This window comes from Canis lupus, chromosome 36, assembly GCF_011100685.1.
Source record: "Canis lupus familiaris isolate Mischka breed German Shepherd chromosome 36, alternate assembly UU_Cfam_GSD_1.0, whole genome shotgun sequence".
NCBI lineage: Eukaryota > Metazoa > Chordata > Mammalia > Carnivora > Canidae > Canis > Canis lupus.
The window spans coordinates 16,494,996-16,514,544 of record NC_049257.1 but is presented as its reverse complement, the minus strand read 5'-3'; the positions used below and the strand labels follow the sequence as shown (position 1 = coordinate 16,514,544).

Genomic DNA, 19,549 nt, shown 5'->3' with positions numbered 1-19,549 from the left:
CTGGCTTCGTAAAATGAGTTTGGAAGCATTCCCTCCTCTTCAATTTTTGGGAGAGTTTGAGAAAGATAGATATTAACTCTTCTTTAAATGTTTCATAGAATTCACCAATGAAGCCGTCTGGTTCTGGACCTCTGTTTGTTGGGAGGTTTTTGATTACTCATTGAGTTTCCTTCTCAGTAATCAGTCTATTCAGATTTCCTATTTTTCCATTATTCAGTCTTGAGAGACTGAATGTTGTATGTTTCTAGGAATTTATCCATTTTTTCTGGGTTGCCCAGTTTGTTGGCATATAATTTTTCGTAGTTGTGTCTTATGATTCTTTGTATTTCTTTGGTATGGTTTATAACTTCCCCCCCTTTCATTGCTGATTTTATTTTTTTGAGCCCTCTTTTATTCTTAGTGTAGCTAAGGGTTTATCAGTTTTGTTTATTTTTTCAAAGAATCAGCTCTTAGTTTCATGATCTTTTCTGTTTTCTTTTTAGTTTTATTTATTTCTGCCTTGATTCTTATTATTTTTTCCTTGTACTGACTTTGAGCTTCATTTGTTCCTCTTTTTCTAGTTCCTTTTTTTCCTAGTTCTTTAGGTATTAAGTTAGATTGTTTATTTGAGATTATCCTTGTTTTTTGAGGTAGGTCTGTATCATTACGAACTGCCTTCTTATATCTGCTTTTCTTGCATCTCATAGATTGTGTTGTATTTTCATTTGTCTCGAGATTTTTAAATTTTTTCTTTGATTTCTTTGTTGACTCATTGGTTGTTCAGTAGCATGTTGTTAGATCTCCACATATTTGTGATATTTCCTTTTTAAATTTTTTTGTGATTGACTTCTAGTTTCATACTATTGTGATCTGAAAAGATGGTTGATATGATTTAGTTTTCTTAACTATATTGAGGCTTGTTTTGTAGTGTAACGTGATCTATCCTGGAGAATGTTCTGTGTGCACTTGTGAAGAATGTATATTCTGCTTTTTGGTGGATTGTTCTGTATGTGCTTATTAAGTCCATCTAGTCTAATGTATTCTTTAAGGCTGCCTTTTCCATATTGATTTTCTGTCTGGATGATCTGTCCATTGACGTAAGTATTAAAATCCCCCACTCTTACTGTATAGCTGTCAATTTTTCCCTTTACGCCTGTTAATATTTCCTATATATGTTTAGGTACTCCTATGTTGAGTGCACAAATGTTTATAAACGTTACATAATCATGCTGGAATGATTCTTTTATCATTGTGTAATGCCTATCTTTGCTTTTATTACAGTGTTTTAAAGTCTATTTTGTCTAATATAAGTATAGCCATCCCAGCTTTCTTTTGATTTTCATTTGCATGAAACATCTTTTTCTAGCCCTTTACTTGTAGTCTATGTGTGCGTTCTTACATTTGAGATGAATCTCTTTAAGTATCATATAGATGGGTCTTGTTTTTTTTTTTTTTTTTTTTTTTAATCCATTTAGCTTCTCTGTGTCTTTTGATTGAAGAATTTAGTCCATTTGTGTTTAAAGTAATTACAGGTAGGTGGGGTACGTGGGTGGCTGTCAGTAAGTGTCCAACTCTTGGTTTCAGTTCAGGTCATGATCTCAGAGTTGTGAGATCGAGCCTCATGTTGGGCTCTGTGCTCAGTGGGGAGTCTGCTTTCCCCTCTCTATATCCCTCCCCCCATTTCAAATAAATAAATCTTTAAAAAATGTTTTAAAGTAATTACAGGTAAGTATGTACTTATTGCCATTTTGTTAATTGTTTTCTGGGTGTTTTGTAGTGATTCTATTTCTTCTCTTGCTCTCTCTTATAGTTTGATGATTTTCATTAGTGTTACATTTAGATTTCATTTTCATTATCTTTTGTGTATCTACTATAGGGTTTTGCGTTATGATTATGGTGAGGCTTATATATGTTGGCTTATATGTATGCTAGTCTATTTTATGTTGATAGCAAGCTATGTTTGAATACATTCTAAAATTCTACATTTTTATTATCCCTCCAATTTTATGTTTCTGATGTCATATTTTACATCTTTTTATTTTGTGTATCCCTTAATTGTTATAGTTTCTTGTTTGATTTTTACTGCTTTTATTTTTTAACCTTCATGCTAGCTTTATAAGTGGTTGGTCTAACTTTGCTATATATTTACCTTTATTAGTGAGATTTTTACTTTCAGATGTTACTTTGTTACTAATCAGGACCCTTTCTTTCAGTTTAAAGAAGTCCCTTCAACATTTCTTTTTAGGCCAGTTTAGCAGTGATGCACTTTAGCTTTTGCTTGTCTGGAAATTTTCTCTCTCCTTCAGTTCTTTTTTTTTTTTTAAAGATTTTATTTATTTAATCATGAGAGACACACATAGAGAGAAGCAAAGACATAGGCAGAGGGAGAAGCAGGCTCCATGCAGGGAGCCCAATGTGGGACTCATTACCAGGGCTCCAGGATCATGCCGTAAGCCAAAGGCAGATGCTCAACCCCTGAGCCACCCAGGCATCCCTCTCTCCTTCAGTTTTGAATGATAATCTTTCTAGGTAGAGTATTCTTGGTTGGAAGGTTTTTGTTTTCAGCACTTTTGGCCTGCAAATTTTCTGTTGAAAAATCTGCTCATAGTCTCATGGGGTTCCCTTGTATATAACAAGTTCTTTTTCTCTTGCTGCTTTTAAGATTCTCCCTTTAACTCTTGAAATTTTAATTATAATGTGTTTTGGTTTAAATCTGTTTGGGTTCATCTCTTTTGGAACTTTCTGGGCTCCCTAAATCTGGATGTCTGTTTCCCTTCCCTGGTTAGGAAAGTGTTCAACCATTATTTCTTCAAATAAGTTTTCTGTCCCTTTCTCTCTCTCTTCTCACTCTGGGACCCCTACATTTGAATCTTGCTCTGCTTGATGTTGTTCTATGAGTTGCTTCTTCACTTTTTAAGATTCTTTTTTCTTTCTTGTTGCTCTGTTTGGGTGAGTTCTACTGCCTTGTCGTCCAGGTTACTGATCCTTTCTTCTGTTTCATCTGATCTGCTTTTGATCCATCTAGTCTACTTTTCAGTTCAGTTACTGTATTTTTCAGTCCTTGTTTGTATTTTCCTACATTATATTATTAATTTGTTCTTCTCCCAAGATTGATGAGCATCTTTATGACATTACTTTGAATTTTTATCAGCTAAATGACTTCTCTCCATTTCACTGAGATTTTTTTTTTTCCTCAGATTTTGTCTTGTTCTTTGGTTTGGAACATATTCCTCTGTTTCCTAAGCCTGACTCTCTGTTTTTCTATATTAGTCAAAACAGCTGTCTCTCCCAGTCTTGAAAAAGTGCTCACAGAAAGATTGAGGGGTGTGTTTCTGTCTGTTGCTGTGTACCCTGGGGGTAGTAACCTGTCAAGAACCATGTCTCCAATTGTTTCAGTCCTGTGGGCCCCAGAAATGCCAGCCCCCTGACCACCAGAGTCAGATGCTCAAGGGGCATCCCCTGTGTGGACTGCATGCATCCACTTGCTTTGGCAGGGCTGCATGGAAGTGCTGGGCCAGGGCAAACTCACTTGCCAGGTTTAGCAGGGCCAGAGTCACAGGAGAAGGCAGGGCTGGGGTAAGCCTGCCCACTGGGATTAGCAGAGCAAGGCTGCAGGAGAGTACAGGTTTGGGGCTCGTGGTGCTAGCAAGAAGAATGTAAAAATGATGCCCACTAGTGCCCCACGAGCAAGGCAAGAGGAGTGCAGAATTGCACCTGTCAGCACCCTTGTCCCCAGAGAGGGTTCCAGCAGAGCACTTTTCTTCCAGCAGACGCCTTATGCCTCACCAATGAATCTCCTTTATATGTGGTCTAGGTGCCCTCTAACCTGCTGCTTTTGTGCTGAGTCATAGGGTGAGTGAGTGTGTATGCATGAGCCCTTCTAAAGAGGAGTCACAGTTTACTTCAGCCCTTTGAATCTCCTGGATGTGAGCCTCTCTGTCTGTTTGACATGTCTCAGTGTGGTCTTTTTATCAGTCGTTGTGTAGGAGATGTTGAGCTAGTTTCATGTCTTTTTCAGAGAGAATTGTTCTATAGGTAGCTGTAGATTTGGTGTGTTCTGGGTTTTCCTATACCACCATGTTGACCTGCCCCCTCTGTGGTTGTTTTTTCAAAGAAAAGATTATGTAGTGTTTCATAGACATATCTATGAACTTAAATGTGAAAAAAATTTATGTCTGTCTAAGTCAAAAAGCAGAAAGTCTATTAGTTTAAGTAGACTGATAGACTGACCTATATGCATTTTTAAGATGTCGCATTTGTAAGTACCTATTTTTATGTTTAAACTCTAACCAGAGCACATACCTGCCTGATCACATCATCTCTTTCAGATAGTGCATACTTTTGAATGAGAGAAGTGTTTTAACTCAGAACATATTTTTTAAAAATTATTTATTCATGAGAGACAGAGAGAGGCAAGACATAGGCAGAGGGAGAAGGGAGCTCCTCACAGGAAGCCTGGTGTGGGACTCGATCCCAGAACCTAGAGATCACGCCCTGAGCCAAAGGCAGACACTCAACCCAGGCAGCCCTCTCAGAACGTATTTATTGCTCAGCAAAAGGCTAGTGTAATCTTACGTTGCAGATGTTCTTAGCCCTGTGTGAACATACTTCCTGAAGAATCCATCCCTTCTCCTGATATCTTACTTTCAGTATGCACAGTGCTCTCTCATTAGTGCACAAGAGCTGTGTAAGGTCTAGGGGGGGCGATCATTAGGATCCCTGTTGTCATACTAGGAAACCAAGGAATGGGAGGGAAGGTTATGATCTATCCAGGATTACAAAGTTAATGACAGTATAAATCAACAAGCCTAGAATCTTTTTACTCTTCCATGCTACCTCCCTTCAGCCCATGGGTGTACACACCCATTGGTGCAATGAGAGGTCCACTTGTTAGTTGGAATATTTACAAACCCTAGGGCCAAGACTGGTAGCTAACCAGCCCGTATGCTGTGTCTTCCTCAGCAAACTGAGTTGCACATCTCTTAAGAGTTGTTGGAAATAGTATTTCTAATTGCCATCCCAGGAATCAGCAAGCTCCCAACTTGATGCTTGCATGCTTACATGAACACACGTACATATGTGTACAAGTTCAGAGTCCATATATTTATGTCAGAGTGGCTCATGATAGGTACACAGAGGTTTTGAACCACCTTTACCCTCGTTAGGGGTATGTGTAGTTTTTATCTATTTATATCCTACCACCCTGGCTTCTATCAGTGAGCCAGCAATGAGCAAATTGCAATTTATTCCTTTTAAGTTATCATGGTCATAGGCTATTTTAGAAAGGAACCGTTTCTTTTATAAAGCAGTAGGAAATGCTGTTTTAGAAAGGAACCATAGCATTTCCCATTGCTTTATAAAATATCTAAAAATGTGTGGTTGATGGCGTGTGAGACAGTCACTATCTGTTCCTATTCCTCTTGAGTCAGTCCTGGTGACAGCTAATTCTGTGACTTTTATTAGCTTGGTTATTTTAAATGCATGTATTTTGCACTTCTGTTCCTGGTGTGGCCTCAAACTGAAGTTAGATTTTCATCAATCTGTAAGGGAAGACTTTATAATGAATTGTTCCGATTGTGGTTGGAGGGAAACAGTTCCAAACTACAGGAGAAAACAGATCAAAGAAGAAAGTAAACAGGAGACTGAGTACAAGCAGAGCCAGGTCCCCTGCCTTTTTGTGGACTCTGCCCCTGGGGTAGGATTTTGAGGGCAGGAGGTTGAATAGGTCTAATCCTGGTGCAACCCGTTGGCCTCAGGCACATCAGAGGCCTGGTGACATCTCAATATTACATCCTTTCTCTCCTAATTTTTGCTGTCCACTTTAGGTGGTTTATTTTCTCATTAAAAAAATAATGTGACGCAAGATTAACTAGAAGTGTTTATATTCTTTCCATTTCTGTTATATAGATAGATAGATAGATAACCTTCATTCAAAATGAGATCTGTTCTCTTTTATTGTGTCATTTGTAATTCATTTCTAGAACAAAGAAACAACTTAGCACTGAAAAATGAAAACCTCCAAAAGTTTCAATATTAATGCTTCCCTTTCTTTATAAGAATAAATACATTGAAGAGGGAAATTTCACAATTAGAAGTTTAGGAGCTAATTTTGGTGATTTGGTAAAAAAAATTTACCAAATGTGTTGTATGCAGTGGTGTTATCTAATGTGAGTGTCAAGATGTCAGATTAGACCAAATCCATTTGAGTTTAGAGCTGTGTATCATCGTGGTTTAATTTGAAATTTTATATGTCTTTGTGTCTATTATTCCAGATCATAGCTATATTTGGTTAGACTTTTTTTGGTGTTCATATTTACATAGATAAGCCTGTTTAAAGTCTTGGATCCATAGATAACTAGGGCTGACTAGTTTTTATTTATTTATTTATTTTTATTTATTTATTTTTTTTATTTTTTTATTTTTTTTTTGGGCTGACTAGTTTTTAAAATGCATTTAATGTATATAAATTACCAAATTTATCATGGGGTAGAATGTGAGAGAGGATGTAGTCTATAAAAGAAACCATTGTTTCTAAGACCAGGTCTGTTTCTTGTTTTGTTTTGTCTTGTTTTGTTTGTTTTTAAAGATTTTATTTATTTATTCATGAGAGACACAGAGAGAGGTAGAGGCATAGACAGTGGGAGAAGCAGGCTCCCTGTGGGGTAGCCCAATGCGGGACTCGATCCCAGGAACCCGGGGTCATGACCTGAGCCAAAGGTAGATGCTCAACCACTGAGCCAACCAGGTGCCCCAGTTTTTTTGTTTTTGAGTAGTTAATGCATTTCATGATTCAGAATTTAAAAGGAACAATAGGGTATGCTTTAAAAATTCAAGTACTCATTCCTCTTTCCAGGAGGCAACCTATGTTTTCATCTCTAACTAAAGTCATTCTAATTTTAATAAACTTAGGTTAATATTGACATATTGGTGATCAGTGAGTACCTTATATTTTATGTTTGGTTTAAAATTTTATTACCTGATCTTATTGCTTAAGAGCTTATAATTGTTTCTCCTTAACTATTTCCTTATTGGGCATTTACATTTTCTAAATCTAATTTTGTTACTCTTTAAAGTAACAAGTATATTTGCATATTCGTAGAATAGCAAACATATTAGCTTATTTGGAAAAATACAGATACTTTTTTTTTTCCACTGAAAAATTACCATATTTTTATTTCACAATTTAATACTTCTGAAATTCTATATATTCTGTGATTATCTTTACTGTGACTTTTCTCTGTGAAAAGCTGTTTGGTTTTTTTTTAAGATTTTATTTATTTATTTATGAGAGACACACAGAGAGAGGCAGAGACACAGGCAGAGGGAGAAGCAGGCTCCATGCAGGGAGCCCGATGTGGGACTCCATCCTGGGACTCCAGGATCATGCCCTGGGCTGAAGGGAGGCGCTCAACCACTGAGCCACCTAGGCATCCCTGAAAAGCTGTTTTTAATGTAATAATATCACTATAATCAGTAGAAGCTTAAAATAGAAATGAGGGATCCCTGGGTGGCGCAGTGGTTTGGCCCCTGCCTTTGGCCCAGGGCGCGATCCTGGAGACCCGGGATCGAATCCCACGTCGGGCTCCCGGTGCATGGAGCCTGCTTCTCCCTCTGCCTATGTCTCTGCCTCTCTCTCTCTCTGTGACTATCATAAATAAATAAAAATTTAAAAAATATATAAAATAAAATAAAATAGAAATGATATTTTCCTGTATTTGTTTTTCAGAAAGGAAACAGTTAAGAATGTGATAAAACATAATCTTTGTTCTGTCACTAGGTTTCTTACTAAAGCGATTGGATTAATTGCCAGTTTTATTCCCCAATCCCACTGTCTCTAGTTTAACATGTATGAGATAGTGGTCAGTCTCAGAGTTTAGAAAAGGACAGTGCATATTTGCCATGAATATTTCCTTTTAAGTGTTATGAAATATCCTGAAGTTTTAGCCAACTTAAATAACAGTCTTTATTTTTTCTAAAATTATTCAATGTTTCTGGGTAGTACTGGCCTCCATATTCCTAGGCCTATCATAAAGTGTTTTGAAATATAAATTTTTAAGGCATATACAGACTATGCAGTTGCTAGACGTTTTCCTTCTTCAAATATAGTAGAGTAGCTAAGTGTGAAAATGAAACACACTCATAGATGTGTGCCTTACTAGAGTGTCATTGCTTTCTTGTTTACATGCTCACATGTCAGATCTGTATGTAAATGCAAGTCAGTTTAGCTTTGTCCTTCTGTCCAGTGCATTGTCAGGACTTAGTATGCATTCTGGGTAACAGATCTTCCAAGCATACAACAGTTGATGTGTTAGATGTTACATGTACACTCAAAAAGAAATGTGAAGAGTTGTTAAAGGAGTACAAATCTCCATAAACTAGCAATTATTTCCAAAAGGGTCTGATGAGGAGGGGCAGAGGACCCACAGGGCAGGGGACTGCTGGTTGCAGTACTCCTGCTCTGTGGGATGTTATACTTTACTAATGATTAAAAACATGAAAGGATTTTGTATTTATTTAAACATGATGTCCATATTTAATGAATGGCACCCAAGGTTTGACACCATTTGGTGGTGGCAAAGTTTGGGGATTATAATCAAAATTTGTGTTTCTATTCTTCTTTTTTTTAATCTGCTTTAGTTTAGAACATAAGGTGTATTATTTTCCCAAAGATAGTCTTTTAACCATTATTTAAACAAAGATTTCAGGGAAGTAGTAAACTTTTTCAATTGGTTTGGTTTTTAATACTAGCTATGGGAGCAATTACTTGGATTATCATTTTAACATAATTTTTCACCCAGCAATCCTTTTGAAAGTATTGTTTGCTTAGATTGAAACATTGAAATGCTTCCTTCTCCCTGCAGTGCAGTAGATTAAGAGAACGAAACACGGGCAGATCAACATGTAAAATTGGGTCAGTTGTCATTCAGGAACTTGTGTGCCAGTGGTATGTATGGATTGTTGAGTGGGGAGTTGCAGGAAACCCAGAGAGAGACAGCAAATTGCTGCACCCCCTTGCTTGGTGGACAAAAAGAGGATTAGGGCCCTGGGGAATCCAGGACAGTAAGCTTCCACAAAGCTGAAAGGAATCTTGTGTCGGTGTTGGTGGTTGTGGACGTCGTGGTCGATAGGAGTAAGGGGTCAGGATTGGAGCAGGCATAGTTGAGGGGTTTATAGCCCCCGGACAGTTAGAGGAATGGGCTGAGACTTGCTACCCCTGGCAGTAGGACTGGGCAGCCTTGATGGACCCTTCAGCACTCTACCTTCACCCGCATGAACAGGAATGCGGGTGAAGGTAGAGTGCTGAAGGGTCCATGAAGGCTGCTCGTGAGTTTTAAGGGTATTGTTTGTAGAACCTCTGTACCTCTGAATTATGGTGCCCCAGTGAGGCCTTTCCTGGTTCCTGTTCCACGTGTGACATGCTATTGCAGTGAAGTTATGATTCTGTAGTATAATATGATTATATGACTGTGGTGATGATTGTGTAATATAAACAGCTATAGTTCAGATGAAGATGTACAAATGAGTTTTTTTCACTTTATGGAGATATACATATGTTTTAAAAAATTTATATATATCTGTATATACGTATACCAATACAAACACATTTTTTTCTTATAAAAACTAAAAAAAAAATTGGTAGCAGTTTTGTTAAACATTCTTTTTATCCCCCCCTCTACTAGTTAACAGGTTTCAGATGCAAATACACCCTCATTATCCAAATTCAAATCCCTGTCACTCACCACCATTGTGGAGTGTAGCTTTGATTTGCCAGTTTTGTACTCATGGTAACTAGATGTTCCATTTCCCAGCAGAGTTTTTCTGGTTTTGTCTTGATACTGAAAGTGTCTTTCTAAATTCTCTCCTTTTAGCTGTGTATCTGTCTCAAGAGTTTTGCTCGGTATAGTATGTTTTAGAATTTGAACTAGGGGAGACTTTTCCCCTCTGACTTAAGACACCTCTGTGGGCCAAAGTTGTGTTAATTGCTGTACAATCCAAGGAAGCAGAAGCAGGTGGCTGAGCTAAAGTGAATGCTTGCTAAGAGAAGGAAAGTGACCATTATAGATCCAATTTTTACCTCCAGCTTACAACCAGTCTTCTACTGTCTCTTTCCCTTTCATTGGGGAGCTCCCCATTGCCTCATCTGGCTTCACTTTTATTTTCCAAATGAGTTTATTAGTTTTGCCATCTTGGATATGGTTGGGTTGACCCCGGGAAGACTGGTTTGAGAACTACTCTTGACAACATTTCAAATCAAAACAAACCCAGGCATAGATTGGTTCGAAACTGAGTTTGGGATCATCCCTGTGAGCTCCTCTAGTACCGGCCAAAGTATGGGACTCTGTTCCCTTGTGAAGAGGGTGGAGTAGAGTGGTGCCATGTAGAGGCTTTTTCTGGATTTTTCTTGGTAACACTGCCAGTTGGTCTCTGATTCGGAAATCTGCTTTTCTCTTTCTCCTCTCTTGCCTGCAGGCTGGTGGCTCTCAAGTCATCTTTACTAATCCGCTGGAGATAGTAAAGATTCGCCTGCAGGTAGCTGGCGAGATCACCACAGGACCCAGGGTCAGCGCCCTGAATGTACTCCGGGACCTGGGACTTTTTGGTCTGTATAAGGTGGGTAGATTCCCTTGGGTTATCTCAGTAGAGAGCTTGTAATGTACTCAATAGAATCGTGAAAGAATGTGGAAACCAGGCTTCTCCCCTCCCCTCAAAGTGGAAAAGCAATTTTGTCCAGCAGGGTAGTCCCTTGAGTACAAAATCAGACAAAAAGAAAAAATCAGGACACTTTTATTAGAGGCAGTGGGATATACAAACACACCCTCCTGTTGTCATCTTCAGCTTTACGAAGCTGCCAGCAGGGGGCTGACACTGCAGACCCGATGTCTTTGGGCTCCCAGCCTTTTATTTGATGGCAGGTTTGGGGAAACTTTCTTTGGTGTTCTCTTTGGTCTGTTTTAGGACTTCAAAACAGTCTTATGTTTATTTTGAGTTTGAGTTATCTCTATTGTTATCTTCCCAGTAGGAGCTTCTGTTTGTCTTAATAATTTGACCACAGTGAAACAGTAGTATAGTTTGGTAGAATTCAGGTCTTTAAGAAGTTAAGTGGTGGGATTTGTCAATAATGAATTCCATTAAAAAAAAAAAACAACAAAAAACAGAGTGTACTGTACTTTAGCAAAATGCCAGTCAACAGATTCCTTCCCTGCAGGTATACTTACTCCCATCATTACAGATCAGATGTAATGGAGCAGAAGCTATTATTTTTCTTAAACAAGGAAGAGTATTTCTTTCCATTCTTTTGCCTGGTATAAGGTGGGAATACGTAAATTTGGCTGCTATTAGAGAACTGTTTCTACAGCATCTGATTTATTTATAGATCTATCACTGTAGGAATGCGTAAATTGGCTTCTATAGCTACAAATTGGAAATTAGAAATTCTCTAGATTAGAATCATACAGGTACAGGGCTCTTAGGAGACCAGTAAACCAATGATGCCTACCTTGAGAGAGTTCTGTACACATTCCTTCCCCTTCACCCCCAATTTCCATCCTTTTTGAAATTCCTTTTGAGAGCTAAATTTTTTAATACTGTTTCTGCCTGTATCATCCTTCAGAGAGTCCTTGGATTTTTTTTTTTTTTTTAATGTTTGAGTTTGTCTTTTGAAAACAACCATTGGAGAAACAAGTGCCAAAGATGGATTATTCAGGTGGCTAGGTCAAGCTCTGGCCTGTAGAATAGCCCGGGCTGTGACCAAGCTGAGGAAAGTGTTTATTTTTCCTCAGTCCCCGAGATAAGCCATCACTGGGTAGCTTTCTATTCCCGTGGAAACTTTGCTAAAATAATTCGACCCAGTTCCCCCAATCTCTGCTGTTTAGGACATGGGGACTGAGGAGGGAAGATTGGTGGTTTCTTTTTCCCCTTCCCTAGAATAGTCACCTTTCTTTTCCATTGCCACTGCCTATAGCTTAACTGGTACTTCATGGGCTCTGTGCTGTATAGATTGGATAGATTGATTGTTAGTTTTGGGGGCTGCCTTTGCTGGTTGCTTTGGAATCTAGCTATTAACATTGGGTTTCCAAGTCTGTTCCCACTCATGCCCCTCCCCCTCGCATCCACCAAAGCCACACAGAACAAACAGCCTGGAGGTTTGAGAACTGAATTTTTATTAACCTTAAAATCTGAATCTACATTGGAAATGCCAGGAAATTCTTAGTTGTCATGATAACATCACTACCCAGTTAACTAACTCTGGGTCCCCAGGGTCTACCAGCTTTTCTCAAACTTTGAGCCATATATAGTTCCTGTGCCCCTCTCATTTCTCCCCCATTTCCATTCCACATCAGTCCCCATGCTGTTTGAGGGAGCACCTAGGGCGTGTCACCCTGGATCCCTTGTGGGCATTCATGGCCCTGTTTACACAACCGTTTTGCACTATTTCCTCACTTGTGACAGGGTGCCAAAGCCTGTTTCCTCCGAGACATTCCCTTCTCTGCAATCTATTTTCCTGTTTATGCTCATTGCAAACTACTTCTGGCTGATGAAAATGGACACGTGGGAGGTATAAATCTCCTTGCAGCTGGAGCCATGGCAGGTAACTACAAATTTTTTTTAACACCCTCCCCCTGCAATTCTTTAAGAAGTACAGAATCTCTGTGCACTGTCTGCCTTTATTTCTGGAAGGGTTATTGTTTGTATCTGACTTAGTTTAAATATGATTGCTTTTTCTCCTTTGTGGGATGTGCTGTAATTCTGATGAGAGTTAATTACATTTGCATAATGTGGATAAACAGCGTAATGCAGCTTAGCAACTCAGAGCCAAATTAGATCTGCCCATCTAAATTGGGCTTTCATCATTAACGTGCTTCTTAGCCTCTCGTGCTCCTGAAACCTTGGGTGCAGCCAAGCTAAGCATTGAGGTGGAAGAGTTCTTCATCAAATCAGTTGCTTCATTGTACCTCATGGGATGCCCAGGTCTAGCATGCCTCACTTGCTATTTCTGCCTGATGGAGTCTACATGATTTGGCTCCAAATTGAGCTTTCTTCATGATACTATCGATGTTCCTTCTACCATCGTTCTCATTAGATACAAGTAAGCAATACTTCCCAGCAAACTACCCTATACTCAATTGGCATCTCTTCTCTGTCCCTTAACACTTCCTTTAGTAATAGTTCTTTGTGGAAGTTTTATTTTCTGTACTAGCCTGGGAGCTTTTGAGGGCAAGAGTCTCATTTTCTTCATTCTTGCTTTCCCTTCATGGCCAGCGTAGTAATAAAAGGAGATTAGATGTCAGTGGAACAAATGACAATCTTCATCTGGTCTCAGTTCCCAAATTAGACACAAAAGAGATAACATTTGAAAGAGGAGCCTAACATATGCAGGAAGGTAGTAAGATGTTTCCTTCTGATCTCACAGGTCTAGCCTTCTTCTTGAAGGAGCTAGCTTGAGATAGAAGGGGAGGGCCAGATGTCCTTGGCCGCACCAGCACTCAGAAATGACAGAGGAAGGTAAAGGCTGTGTGTCTGCCACCCATTACCACAGGTCAGGGATAGAAACGTGAAGGGTGAACACAAACTCAGACGCAGTATCCAGATGCTCAGTATAGGTCTGCCAGCCTGGGCTCATGGTATCGTGTAGCTCTCACTGGGTTCATTCTCCTCCAGTGCCCTGGCGGGACAGCGGGACAGCCTGCTGAGCACTTCCGGAAGTGCAGTGAGTGTGGTGGGGTTCGGCGGTGTGTTGGGAAGGACCATGTTCTTGTTCTCATCCGTGAAGACAGGGAATGACTCGTGATGGTTAAGAAACTCTCCCAGGGAGCTCCAAGCCCTTATTTGGGGTCCACCAAATCCTTTGTCCTCTGGCATTTGTTACTTTAGTCAGTTGAAAGCCAGAAAAGCAGGCCTGCTCCATGTTGGCACTACGTGCTCATCCAGCCCCTTTTTGGTCGCCAAAGTCTCCCAGATTGCTTGATTGATTTTTAAAGATTTTATTTATTTATTCATGAGAGACACAGACAGAGAGGCAGAGACACAAGTAGAGGGAGAAGCAGGCTCCATGCCGGGACCCCGACATGGGACTCGATCCCGGGTCTCCAGGATCAGACCCTGGGCCGAAGGCAGCGCTAAACCACTGAGCCACTCGGGCTGCCCAGTCTCCCAGTTTTAAATGGGGCCAACACATTCTCCCTCCAAGCTTTTGCCTGTGCTTTCTAGTCAGCAGCAAAAATCCAGCCAAAGAACAGTCTAATCGTGGACAGGCATTTTGCCAGTGGCTGATGGAACCAAGTTAACATTTCCATGGAACTGTCAGCACCAACTTCTTCCCCAGATATTTGATGTTAGTTTTCAGAATGAGAGATTATTTTTTCTAATTCTTACCGATAAAGCCTTACTGGCAGGCCCTCAGAACGCTTAGAATTCAGAACATTCCAACGACAGGCAAATTACCTGGTTTCATCTGAATACAGTGCAGCGCCACGTGGAGGGGAGGTTATCTGCATCCTCCTGTAACAGGCTCCCACAAGCCCGCCGGCTCCATCCGCTTAGGCATGATTTGGTGATATTCAGGCCAAATTGAATATCAACCCTCTGAGGAAGGTTATCTTGCTCCTTTGTTCCTTGCTTTGTTCTATAAGTGAGAGATGTGGTTGTGAAATCCATCTTGGGTATCCCGCTGCAGATTAATATCGGCATGACCAGGAGTTTAGGCACAGGGGATAGATGATAAGGCCTTGGATGGTCAGTTCTGCTGTTGCTCCAGTGGTAATGACTTCTGTCATGTAAGCATGTCTGAAAAGAGTCCCAGTCAACTCTTGAGTTGGCCCCTTTTTGTTTTGTTTTGTTTTTTTTTTTTTTGAGTTGGCCCCTTAAACACGCGAATGGATGTGAGTATTGACATTCACCTTGCACCGTAAGGTGACAAGAATAAGCAAGAAGCACTAGCATCTCATTAAACTGACAGTGTCCTCATTTCTTATTATATACAAAAATACTTCTATCTTATTTACCAAAAAAAAAAAAAAAAAAGGAGGTGATATAATTGAATCCTAAAAGGGAATACTTGGGAATTGTCCTAGTAATATTGCTGCAGTTTTTCCTGTCATAGTTCTTTGGTATTATGCAATGTAGCGTGATTTTCCTAATTCAGAAAGAAAAAAGAATTTTGTTCCACACTGAAGCAACTAATAGGTTTGTGTGTCCTTTTTGCCAAGAGTGCCTGGGCATCTATTTAAGAAACTTTGAGTTAGAGCAGTTAGAGTTGCTAATCATATTGTTAGATGTTAGCAGTATTTCTGTTCTTTATGAGGTACGTTGGATGACTTAAATGTGCCTTTCTCCTGAAAGGTGTGCCTGCTGCTTCTCTGGTGACCCCCGCCGATGTCATCAAGACGAGACTGCAAGTGGCCGCCCGTGCAGGCCAGACGACATACAGTGGTGTCATTGACTGTTTCAGGAAGATACTCCGGGAAGAGGGGCCCTCAGCATTTTGGAAGGGGACTGCAGGTAGGGGCTAGGGCCTTAGAGAATGGCTGGCCAGTGTTAGGGACCTGCTTCCATTACTTATTGCCTTTGCCACAGTCATATTAAGTATCCCCTCTCCCGTCTCTTTTTCAGCTCGAGTGTTTCGATCTTCTCCCCAGTTTGGTGTTACTCTGGTCACCTATGAACTTCTCCAGCGGTGGTTTTACATTGATTTTGGAGGCCTGTAAGTGCAGCTGTTAACTCCTTGTGAAAGAAAGCACCAAAACCAAAATAGGTTTTTGTTCGGCAGACAGAGGCATTGTTGGGACTCTTAGAACTGGTAGGACAGAGAATTCTACAGGACCAATGCATTTAAAACAAACAGTGGGCTTGAGAAGCTTCAGTATTAGGGGAATAAGATCTCGGTAGGGTGACATCATGCAGTGTTAAGCAGCGACTTGGGGAAAGTGAAGGCAAGTCGCAAATTAAAATGTTATGTGAATAAATTGTCTTTTATAGTGTAAGTAAATACAGAGCTTCATGGATTTAAGTCCGTATTATTTGAATTTTATCACATGGCCTTTACACCAGATGTAATGTAAATTTGTATTAGTAAGGCTTTTATGAACTTTCTTTCCAAGACTCAGTCAAGCTCTTTCACACCTCTGAGACTTCATTATTCACCATGATTATTAGATAGATATAGATGTTATTAGAGCTAAAAACCAGGAAAAAACAGGTTCAGAGAGAGGATATGCCTATAGACATAATCACTGGTGAGATCTAGATCAGAAATTGAGCCAGTCCTGGGAAGAAAGGGAATTACTTGTTGAATCTGCTGGGTGGGCAAGCAGGCAATAATTAGCTTTTCAGCAGATGATCAAATCTGATATCTGGGTCTTTACCTCATCAACCTTTTACCCTCTTCCTTGCTCAGAGGCCAAATAGGGAATTAGCTGTTGAGCCACGAAGTAGAGGGATTTTTCCAAAGTAGGAAGTAAGAACAGCAATCTTACAATTCCAGGGTCTTTTGTGTTTTCACATTCTGTAAGAGTAAGAATCGTATCTATGTCTCTTTAAATTTAATGATTACCTTCATGAGTCTGCTTTTAAAAAGTTAGCCTTTTAAACTATATCAAAATAAAAGAAAGATGCAAACTTTTTATGACTAATTTATGCTTAGTGCAGAAAATTTGGAAAATGTGGAAGTATAAAAGAGAAGATCACTCACAATCCTACTTCTCAGAGAGTGTTAATGTTTTTTTTTTTTTTAATTTTTACTTATTTATGATAGTCACAGAGAGAGAGAGAGAGAGGCAGAGACACAGGCAGAGGAAGAAGCAGGCTCCATGCACCGGGAGCCCAATGTGGGATTCGATCCCGGGTCTCCAGGATCGCGCCCTGGGCCAAAGGCAGGCGCCAAACCGCTGCGCCACCCAGGGATCCCAGAGAGTGTTAATGTTGAAGTGTATTTTCTTCTGATCTTTTTTCTGTGGCTCTATTTATAAATTGAGGCCATTTCTCTTCCAAATAAAAAAAAAATGTGAAAGTGTTGCTTTCAAAGCAGCTATAAGTCATGACAAATGTAGCATAGATGACAAGGAAGTAGCCAGACAAACACTCCTCTCTGTGGCACATGGGGGGAGACTGAAAATGTTCTTGCCTCCTCACGTGCCACCCGCATCAGTCTGGAGCCTCTAACCATTGGCTTTTTCCTATCAACAGCAAACCGTCTGGCTCAGAACCAACACCTAAGTCACGCATCGCAGACCTTCCTCCTGCCAATCCTGATCACATCGGTGGATACAGACTTGCCACAGCCACTTTCGCTGGCATTGAAAACAAGTTTGGCCTTTATCTCCCCAAATTTAAATCTCCTAGTGTTGCTGTAGTTCAGTCAAAGGCAGTGGCGGCGGCAGCTCAGTGATGAGACAACCATTGAGGGTGGCAAAATGGTGCCCTGGAGAAAGAAGCCTAGAAGAGCAGCCCTGTAATGTACCCAGTCAGCTGCATGGTGCTGGCTGAGCTGAGGAGGCAAACTATTCTTTCTATATGACATATACATATATTTGTTTATAAAATAATCATTTGCCCAGGAAAAAGCAACAATGCAGTTTCAAGCTTTAGTGTTAAGTGTTGAGATGTTTTCTAAGCTCTGGCATGAATTAGTGTTCTAGACTGCTTTGCACAGCTTGCACTTATAGTGACTGTACATATTGTACATCTTTGTACAGAGACATCTTGGCACCTCATCCCAACAAATCACGTTTATAGAATGTAATGCGGTTCTAAGTGGCTTGAAATGTACAGAATGTTTTGAAAGTGTTTTATTAAGAGTCACACAAAAATAAATGTATTAAAATTAAATTCATTCTCTTATTGGTGGCTTATGGAAATAAAGCATCAATATTGGATGTATTTAATTTCCAGTTCGTTTTCCATTCTAGAATAAAAAGGTATTTGCTGATAGGAGGCATAATGAGACCAAGTGCTTACACCACTGATGAAGAGAGTCTTTGGAAAAGATGCATGCTAGCAGATGCAGAGGACCAGGCTAATGACTTGTGTGTGCTGATGTGTTTCTATTTGTATTTAACACGTGTGTAGATTCTCCTCTGTTCATCAATCAAAATGCATTTCCTAGACAGCTCCCCTCCTGTCAGTGTGCATATGGAAACAGGGATGTCTCCCGCATTACTGACTTAGTTTGCTTTCCTCTGACACAGCAAGGCAGGGGCCTAGCTTTCAAGATTAAAGGATACTTTGGCAATTTTTCTTCATGTGGATATGATCCCCCTCAAAATAAAATGCACACCAAAATGTATGGATGTAGTTGGATTTTCCTTCATAAATACACTGATAGTGCTTATATTTTGATTCACTACCAGTTCCCAAATAACTCACTTTCCCACTCTTTCCCACTTCTGTAGGAAATTATTTGATTTGGAAAGGGCTATGGGAGTGAGGGGAGGGAAGAAGGAAAAGAGAAGATGTATCTTGTGATTTTTTTTTTTTTTTTTTTTTTTGGAGTCTTGGTTCTTCCTTATGAATCCAAATCCAAACTACTTATTCCAAAAGTCACTCACCAAGGGTATGATTACTAATTTAGGTCTAAACATGCATCTTGACAGCCACATCTACACTTTGCTATGGTTGTGATTTGATGTGTACATCAGAATTTACTTTAGCAAAGTGCTTTGGGAAAAACATTATTGCTTTTGCCAGTGAGCCAGGATATGAGAATGTATGCAAATATTTTCCAGGGGCAAACTTGGAGATAGACCCAGTCACTTAGAATCCTACACAGCACTTATCACTTGATGGCTGACAGCCCTGTAACACAACCGTAGGCTCTCAGGCCCCCAAGGAACAAAAGACTTAGCTTTGAAAGCAAGTTATTTCCAAATGTATTCAGTTCTCATTGGAATGGAATAAATAGCAATACAGTTGTTTCCTATTACCACCTGTTAAAAAATATGCAAGTAGTCCATGGATATGTTCTTATAAAATATTCATGGAATATCTGTGTATATAATTGACCTTTGAACAACTTGGGAGCATGGGGCACCAACCCCCTGTGCAGTGGAAAACTGGCATATACTGACTCCTTGAAAACGTAACTACTAATACCTTACTACCGACCAGAATCCTTAAACCAATAGCATAACCAGTCACTTAACACATATTTTGTATGTTATATGTTGTATGTATTATTCTTATAATGAAGTAAGCTAGAGAAAAGAAAGTGTTAAGAAATCATAATGAAAGTACATTTACAGTATCGTATTGAAAAAAACCCACATAAAAGTGAACCGATCGCACAATTTGAACCCAAGCTGTTCGAGGGTCAACTGTATAGAGTAAGATGTGAAAGCGCCCTCTTCACCCTGCTTCTCCCTGCCTGAGAGGTAATCACTAACAGGTTAGAGTCTAAAATTGTAGTCTGTTTTTCATACATCTTTATATAAAAAATATATGTACGTGTTTATATCTTAAAAACAGGGTTATGCTATGTGTGTATTGTTCTGTGACTTAGGTTCACTTAATATCTTTGAGATGTTTCCATGCCCATTCATAAAGATTTATCTTAGTTTTTAATAGCTGCATAGGATTC

The 19,549-nt window shown here is 39.7% G+C and overlaps 1 protein-coding gene across 4 annotated transcripts in view; it reads left to right on the top strand.

Moving 5' to 3' along the window:
- The window catches only part of SLC25A12 (solute carrier family 25 member 12), a 207,090-nt gene extending 188,831 nt beyond the window's left edge, over positions 1 to 18,259 (top strand). For all 4 annotated transcript variants that reach the window (XM_038584841.1, XM_038584840.1, XM_038584842.1 and 1 more), the window contains 5 exons: positions 10,450 to 10,590; positions 12,430 to 12,568; positions 15,319 to 15,477; positions 15,589 to 15,679; positions 17,161 to 18,259. In XM_038584841.1, coding sequence (XP_038440769.1) covers positions 10,450 to 10,590; positions 12,430 to 12,568; positions 15,319 to 15,477; positions 15,589 to 15,679; positions 17,161 to 17,362 — 732 coding nt within the window. In that variant the 3' untranslated portion in view covers positions 17,363 to 18,259. The remainder of the gene's footprint in view (positions 1 to 10,449; positions 10,591 to 12,429; positions 12,569 to 15,318; positions 15,478 to 15,588; positions 15,680 to 17,160) is intronic.
- The last annotated feature ends 1,290 nt before the right edge of the window (positions 18,260 to 19,549 follow it).